The 8,859-nt window shown below is 36.3% G+C and overlaps 1 protein-coding gene across 1 annotated transcript; it reads right to left on the bottom strand.

The window, feature by feature from the left end:
- Window positions 1–4,921: 4,921 nt before the first annotated feature.
- LOC149167143 (putative glutamate carboxypeptidase LAMP1) lies at window positions 4,922–8,802 on the bottom strand. The gene is made up of 9 exons (XM_089430381.1): window positions 8,799–8,802; window positions 8,335–8,435; window positions 8,157–8,231; window positions 6,781–6,868; window positions 6,597–6,680; window positions 6,252–6,358; window positions 5,800–5,901; window positions 5,578–5,700; window positions 4,922–5,475 (listed from the first exon to the last, which is right to left on the bottom strand). The coding sequence occupies exons 1-9, from the start codon at window positions 8,800–8,802 to the stop codon at window positions 5,284–5,286; spliced, it is 876 nt and encodes a 291-aa protein (XP_089286507.1). The 3' UTR covers window positions 4,922–5,283.
- Between the last annotated feature and the right edge of the window lie 57 nt (window positions 8,803–8,859).

Genomic DNA, 8,859 nt, shown 5'->3' with positions numbered 1-8,859 from the left:
TTGCACTTCAAAATTGTATTCACTAGTCTTTAGGCGATAAAAATGCTAGCCATTTCCACTATCCAACACATATACCAATACCTAACAAACACTATCCAAATCACATATCAATACCCAACAAACATTGTCCAATGCACAACCTTGCAAGGAGACATATATGAACACATATGGCCTCGAGAGGGATAAGTTCATAGTGTCTAACCTCTCTTGGGATCACTTTGTTATTTATGACCTCAATAATATGAAATACAAAGCGTGTAGATTGGCTTTGGGATGCCAATGGTCTCCCTCAATTCAATGTTTTCTTTATTGTATTCATCCATTGTAATTAGATTTCAAAACTTAATTACTAGCTTGCAATGACTATCTAATGACAAGCTTTAATCTTGAATCCAAAAGTAAGTTGAACGATGAGAATTACAAAGTTGTTTCCATTCTTTAGTTTCTCATGGGGAATGGAATTATGAATAAACTCAACATAACTACAAATGGGAATTCTTCTTTAGCACCATTTAAATACTCAAAATAGCATATAACCATAAATAATAATAGCATATAAATAATATATAAAAGAACCATTATTACAAGTAAAATCAAGCACATAATGGATACAAATATTTTACCTTGGAAACCCAAATAGGAAAACCAACTTCAAATGGTTGTTAAGTTTTTCTTTCAATAATATTTGGTTACATTTTATTTGATGGTTATTTTGTGCATACTCCCTTCCTTGGATAAAATCCCCTTTGGGATTCAAGTTACAAATAGATATAGGAGAGTTGGAGGGTAAAGGGAAGGCCAAGTGAATCACCTTTCATTTCCCATTCCTATCTCTATTTTTACTTCTTTTTTTTCAATTTAAATCTATTATTTTCTTCATTTTATTTCATTTATTATTGCATTATCTTTTTTTCCATATACCTTTGTGTTTATGCCTCAAAAATCGTTGCATCAACATCAGGGAAAACCACTCAGTTCGGACCTTAAAGTAGCTCCTTTTCCATTTGGTGCGGTGGCTTCGACTGGATATAATGGGACTAGTTTCCCAATGATTTATAAATGGGATGGATAAGTGATCAGTTTTTAATATCTAATGGGAATGATGGATGATCTATTCTAAAATGCAACAATATAAAAGTAACTAATCTATCCCGGGAAGTCTTTCTTTAGTGCAATTTTTTATGGTTCTTATCGACAAGTAGTCATATAGATGACTCTACTCATAAATAAAAATTGTCATTTATATGATAATTACTTTGTTCAAGTAGTTGAACAAAGTAATAATTAAAACGTTATCACACTAATCTTTATATATTACTGACACACATATATATGAAATATAACAACTCTTAAACATTCAATAGTGATAAGTCAAGGAATCGTTGTAAGAGCATATACATATATCAATAATAGCAAAATAAATAAATGCTGATTCACATAAAAGCATGAAGCAAACACATAGATAGTAGTACCATATGCATTTGAGTCTCCTCCGATATGAATCACATTCAGATCCTGCCTTTTAACTTGGAAATACTTTCATAAGAAGCAATAGTGCATATCACATAAAAGCATTCTTTATCAAAACTCAGAATTCAGGTCCAGTTTTTATAAAACTAACTATATCGGAAGCACAGTAGTGCAACTTACAATCCAAGTCTTAATACAAAAATTTGAGGACCCTTTCTAAAAACATGAAAGGGTCTATAAATACTACTTAAACTAACAAACTATGAACTAGCATTTGCACCACATGTTGCAAAGGAAACGCCGTAAGGCAATGATATAAAAAACAATAGCATAGAAGAAAGAAGTCAAAATTTTATGCAAATGACATAAGAAACAACAGCATAGAAGAAAGAAGTCAAATTTTTATACAATTTTGTTTCTTTACCGGTGTTTATTTGTTATCATCAACAAATGGCTAGATCATCTATTCATATTACCAAGTGCTTTCAGTTCATAAGGTTTATCCTAAGGTCCTTGATGGATGCCAATATTGTCTTCTGACATTGCTTGATGAACATTTGACAAAGGATGAGAACAATGATGTAATTGAAATTCAAAGATTATGAATAAATAAGGAAGACCTTTATACCATGTGGAAGCCCACTTTTACGTGCAACATCGAGCTGCTCTACTGTATCCCTTGGAATGCCTCCTCTCTTCAAAAGAATGCCTAGTGTTTTGTATGTATTCTCATTGGGTGAAGCCTTTAGTTTTAACATTTGATGAAAAACTTCAACAACCTCTCTCAATCTTCCATCTGCAATGAAGAGGCTAATGACGCTATTAAAAGAAAGAACGTTAGTAAGAAATCCCGATTCTAACATTTCCTTTGCAATTTCAGTGGCTTCATTAAGCCTTCCATTCTTTTTTTATAAGGACAACATCATGGAAAAATAAAATTCATTTGCCTGCTGCTTTTCCTTCAAGACTTTGAATACTTCTTGTGCTTCAGTCACCATATCAGTGCGAGCATAAAGGTCAAGCATAAAGCCTGATAAAAAGGCATCTGGTTCAACACCCAATTTCTGTATGCGTTTGTACGTTTCTTGTGCTTCCTTCAAAAAACCACGTTTACTATAAACTTTAATCAAATAACTATACACCACAGAGTTCCCTGCAAAACCATCATTTTGCATTATTTGAAAGTAACGTACAGCTTCTTCCACACATCCAGCTTCAGCAAATGCATTTATCAAGGCACCATAAACAAAAACATCTAGCTCCACACCTGCGTTAACCATCTTTTCAAACATCTTCTCTGCCTCTGCAGCTCGACCCAATCTTCCATAGGCGGCAATAATAGCACAAAATGATGAACCCTGGAGGTTGGGAGTGGATCATAAGCTCCCGGAAGAAACTTGGAAACTGAGGAGGCCAGGCTATAATGACACTGGGTAGCAGACCCCGCAATTACAAAGGAAAAGAACATACAGTAGGTAATGTTAAACGTATGTAACTGGTAAACAAGCTGCAATTATTAAACGGAGATCAGGTTGGCCGAAACCACATATCCAAATCAAAGATTTATAACTCTTTATAATGTAGACAACTCCTTGAAATATGTAAACGATATAACATACGGGCAAACACGAGTAAGCAAGGAATTGAGTATACATCACATTATTTTCTAAAGATATAAGACGCAAACCCCGAACTGGGTATACATATTTAGCAAAGATTCAAAAACAAATTTAAGCAAATGGTGTCGTCGACTGTTGGCCATGGTAGCCATATCAAACCGCAAAATAATTAACCGGCACAACTCTATAAACCTTCATCGTCACAAAAGAGAATAACAAGAAACTACATAATTTCAGAGCAGAATAAGCTCTGGGTAATATCTGAAATGACAATCACATCGTCATAGCAAAATTTATTTACATTTGGGAAAAAACCCATTAAAAGCTCTAACCCTCTTCTAAATTGAGCTTTTTGGCTACGAAACAGGCATCCCATAGATGCAGAGAGCCATAGCCACGCTTTAAGTTTCCCCTCCAACCAGGGCAAGTTCTTACCCATCACTGGAAACTCTGCCACTGTAGACACGTCGCCCTACCAAGCAGGTTGAGCCAGCTCCGGGTCCCAACGTCCTGCATTGCATTTCAAATACAAGAAAACTGATTAGGGTATCTGATAGGGCTTGAACGCCTACAGTCACGAAGAACAAGGAAATAAGAGCAGAGAACCAGCTGAAAGATAAAACCAAAGCTTTTTACCTGTAAACATTTCTGATCCACCGCCAGACCATCAAACAGGACCCAAACAGAGTTACTGACCACCGAAACAGCACTGCGGAAAATGGCCGCATCAGAGCAACCTTCGCGGGTGGAATGCAAAACAAATGAAGTCATTCTCTCCACAGTTGGAGATGAGGAAACTCTGGCAAAAGCTCCACCGTTGGGTCGCATTGGAGCCATGCTTTAAATTTCCCCTCAAACTATGGCAAGTTCTTACCCGTAAGAAAACTCCGCCACTGTAGACACGTCGCCCTACCAAGCAGGTTGAGCCAGCTCGGGGTCCCAATGTCCTGCGTTGCATTTCAAATACAGGAAAACTGATTAGGGTTTATGATAGGGCTTGAACGCCTACAGTCACGAAGAATAAAGAAATAAGAGCAGAGAACCAGCTGAAAGATAAAACTAAAGCTTTTTACCTGTAAACATTTCTGATCCACCGCCAGACCATCAAACAAGACCCAAACAGAGTTACCGACCACCGAAACAGCACTGCGGAAAATGGCCGCATCAGAGCAAACTTCGCGGGTGGAATGCAAAACAAATGAAGTCATTCTCTCCACAGTTGGAGGATCTGAATCTGGCATCTTCATTCATAATCTAGTCCGTCCTCTGTCTGTAAGGGGATTTTCCTTCATAAAACGCGGGAAATTTCTTTTGATCGATGCAGGATTTCTCTTCCGATGGAGGAAATTTGAAGCCCTGAAGATCCATTGAAAACTTTTCCTACAAAACCCTCACTGGAGATAAAATCTCATCAAGCTCCAAGCTCCTAGAGTCCGATGCCCAGAGACGCTGCCTGCTCAGGGAGATGTGAAGCAGCCAGAAAAACTGTGCGGCGATTTGAAGCAGCGAGAAAAACTGTGCCGAAAAAATATAAAAAACTAACCTAAACTACATCCAACGCTCTGGAACGTTTCAATCGTCTAACATTTAATCTGATGGCTCAAACAAGGACACGGTGGCAATTGGGGGAGTTGATTTTAGAGGGAAACGCCTTACGGCGTAAAAATGTTAGGTAGTAGCGGATCCTTTTTGTGAGAAATAATTTACGCAAGTCACTTGCAACCATAATTGTTTTGCATATGTAAAAATCTCTCTCCATCATAAATTAATATTCTGATTGTTGGTTGTCGGGGAAAACAAGGCAATATATTTATGATGATAATGCTGGGATATTACAAAATGACAACACAAGATCGTTAGCTTGATTCTAATTATTGTAACCTTATAATATGCTGATTACAATTTTAATAGCTTTCTTGTTTATGACGTACTAAACCATACATAAGGAAAACTAGAGACATAGTTTTACTCTGATCTTGTTTGCCCCAGTGCCCCATCTAACCTGATGATTTATCGAAAACCAGAGATACATAGTTTTACTCTCATTTTGTTAGTTCCTAAGCTAACATGATGATGGGCCTTATGGTATCAATCCCACTGGCCTTATGGCATCTCATGTGCCATTGCCTTTGTTTACCCCCCTGGGAACATTTTGAATAGAGACTCAACTCATAACAGCTTGAAAATGACCAAATCAACTGAGCTCCCCATGAATGACCAGAGCTACACGGCTGATTGCTCTTGACACCCTCCATATTTGGTGCTGTACACCAGCCCACCCATCACCACTATGATTGGCCTCATCACCTGCTACAAGCGCAAGCAAGTCACTTATACCAGGAAACGCTGTTGTCCCATACTTGTTGATTTTAGATGGCCCATATACCTGCATGCGAGCCAAACATATGTGCAACTCTGTTTTAATAACCTTGCATTTAAGAAACATCACAAACACAGCAATCATATATTTTGAACATATGTCCTTTACCAAGTGCTTATACCAAGGCGAACCAGGCAGCCCATCTGCATCTGTAAATGCACGCTCTGCCATTACAAGATGGTCATTCAAGCTCCTCAGCTCTACACTTTCATCCTCAAGAGCCTCCAGTTCCTGAATTTAGAGCATTATAAAGTTGTACCTAATCAATTACCATCCAAAAATTTAAAGGCCTTTATATCTCTTGCAGGGGTTTTGAAGAAGAAACCAAACCTGTGCTTTTTTCTTAATCTGCAACACAGCTTTTCTGAGCTCAGCAATGGACTTATGCAATGGATTTGTAGACACGAAGCAAGGTGCATCGGCAGAGCTTAACTATGATTCTAATGTATCCACATACAACTGTCCCAATTACAGGCCAAATATGTCAAAGAATTTTCAATGGATTTTCAAAATTTGCATCTTCTGATACTAATTTGCCAAGTATAAGCAGTTGATTTATAGCATATGGTATCAATTAGAATTAGACTGAACAAAACTTCCTACTATCAATTAGAAAAGAGTTAACAAACACTTTGCTGCCATTTATGTTCAGAACAGCAGATGAATTTATGTTAGGTTTAGATTTTATTTATTTAAAATGAAAAACTTAACATGAATTTTTGCTGGTTTTTTAATATATTTGTTTATAAAAAAGACAAAGTCTTCATTTAAACTAATCCAACATCTTTCCTACCTGCAGATTGTCGGCATTCGGCATACGTTGTATAGTTGAAAGGGAGAACCTTTGCATCCGCTAGCTTGAGCGCTGTTAGACCCCACATTGCTCCCACTGGACAATAGGTAGAAAATCAAATGTTTGATTATAATCATTAAATTTAACTCTCCGACCATCTTCAAAGGGGCCAGGGATGTCTGCCATGAACAAATTGCACAGATACTAAGACTTTACAAGTTGTGCTGTGGGATGTATGTTACTGCAACCAGTAAGCCTTTGGATCCACACAACTTGTGCATGGCTGATATTCCTTGCCAGAGGGCAATGTATGGAACGTTGACAATGTACTTACGTGCAACATGCCTATGAAAATGCGGGTCGCCATATTTTGCCATCCACATGTAATCATCATACAGAGAATGATATGCCGGAAAGTCTATCATCAATACATTGTAGAAATAAGTACAATAACTTGTTGATCTCTCTATTTGTATTTAATTTCAATTTCCTGTATTCTATGACAATGATTTCTTTACCTTCTCCAAAGGTGAAGTCAGTGCCTGGAATTCCGGCATGCTGCACAAATGGGGCATAATCGGATCCCCCTCCACCTAACCTTTTAATCTAAGATGGAAATTTAGTAAGCTCTTTACAGCAATACCCAATTTTTATTGGCAATTTACAGCAATACCCGATTTTTATGGGCAAATATTAAGCACCATGTAGTCAAATCCGATGAGAATAATGTGATATTCAAATTGACCAGATGAAAAGAGAGTAAACCAAAACTAATCATTGACTTACTGTGTGGTACTTAATATTTGCCAAATTTCCTTCTGATAGGGAATCAGATTAATCATATTGATTTAAAACCAATGAGATGTAATCTTACTTATCCTTATCATTAATTGAAGCATAAAGTCATGAAACAAAACATGAGGACTTACAGAAGGATGGGAATCTTGGCTGGAAGAAGCCAAGATTAATCAGAATCAGATTAATCATATTAATTTAAAACCAGTGAGATGTAATCTTACTTATCATATCATTAATTGAAGGATAAGGTAATGAAACAAAACATGAACACTTACAGGAGGATGGGAATCTTGGCTGGAAGAAGCCCATGATTCATAGATTGTCTTTCCAGGATTGTCTGGATCTTCCACCTTTGCAAATCAGAGTATAATAATCAATTCAAAGTATAACGATCAGTATTTTACTGACAGTGGAAAGTAGAATAGACCCACTTGAATAAAATATCCAACTGACCTCTTTAGCTATATCCTGAATAAAATCGTCAAGTTGGGGTGTTGATTGAAGTTTAAACCCCGGGCCCTTGACAGCCTCATCAACATTGAGATATGCCACGGCTGATGAGAACAGTAAATCATAGTTCTGCTCCACCCATTCCGTGGATCCAATCTGCAATTTTTATTGGTTGATAAATAGCATATATCTCAGAAAGATTCTAAGTTTTGTGTTAATCACATTTATTTAACATAGAAAGAGAAAAGTAGTAAAATTTTCAGAACTTTTTTGGATTAATCTGGATATATATATATATAATGTGATATTCAAATTGACCAGATGAAAAGAGAGTAAACCAAAACTAATCATTGACTTACTGTGTGGTACTTAACATTTGCCAAATTTCCTTCTGATAGGGAATCAGATTAATCATATTGATTTAAAACCAATGAGATGTAATCTTACTTATCCTTATCATTAATTGAAGCATAAAGTCATGAAACAAAACATGAGGACTTACAGAAGGATGGGAATCTTGGCTGGAAGAAGCCAAGATTAATCAGAATCAGATTAATCATATTAATTTAAAACCAGTGAGATGTAATCTTACTTATCATATCATTAATTGAAGGATAAGGTAATGAAACAAAACATGAACACTTACAGGAGGACGGGAATCTTGGCTGGAAGAAGCCCATGATTCATAGATTGTCTTTCCAGGATTGTCTGGATCTTCCACCTTTGCAAATCAGAGTATAATAATCAATTCAAAGTATAACGATCAGTGTTTTACTGACAGTGGAAAGTAGAATAGACCCACTTGAATAAAATATACAACTGACCTCTTTAGCTATATCCTGAATAAAATCGTCAAGTTGGGGTGTTGATTGAAGTTTAAACGTCGGGCCCTTGACAACCTCATCAACATTGAGATATGCCACGGCTGATGAGAACAGTAAATCATAGTTCTGCTCCACCCATTCCGTGGATCCAATCTGCAATTTTTATTGGTTGATAAATAGCATATATCTCAGAAAGATTCTAAGTTTTGTGTTAATCACATTTATTTAACATAGAAAGAGAAAAGTAGTAAAATTTTCATAACTTTTTTTGGATTAATCTGGATATATATATATATATATATATATATATATATATATATATATATATATATATATATATAAATATATATACTTTGTGGGGAATTTAAAAGAGTAAAGGGAACAGGACACCTACAGCTAATCCATAATTAAACAAATATTTAGTAGTAGTAATATTACTACTACTAGAGACTAGTTAAACTTACCCATCGATATAGACTCTTCTCTTGGTGCCTGTGACCCGAATAGCGGAACTGCAACCCTTCT

Source organism: Pinus tabuliformis, chromosome 5_1, assembly GCF_031772625.1.
Source record: "Pinus tabuliformis cultivar Carrire ecotype Pingquan chromosome 5_1, CPIR1, whole genome shotgun sequence".
Taxonomy (NCBI): domain Eukaryota; kingdom Viridiplantae; phylum Streptophyta; class Pinopsida; order Pinales; family Pinaceae; genus Pinus; species Pinus tabuliformis.
The sequence above is the reverse complement of the archived record's forward strand: the minus strand, read 5'-3'. Positions and strand labels throughout refer to the sequence as shown.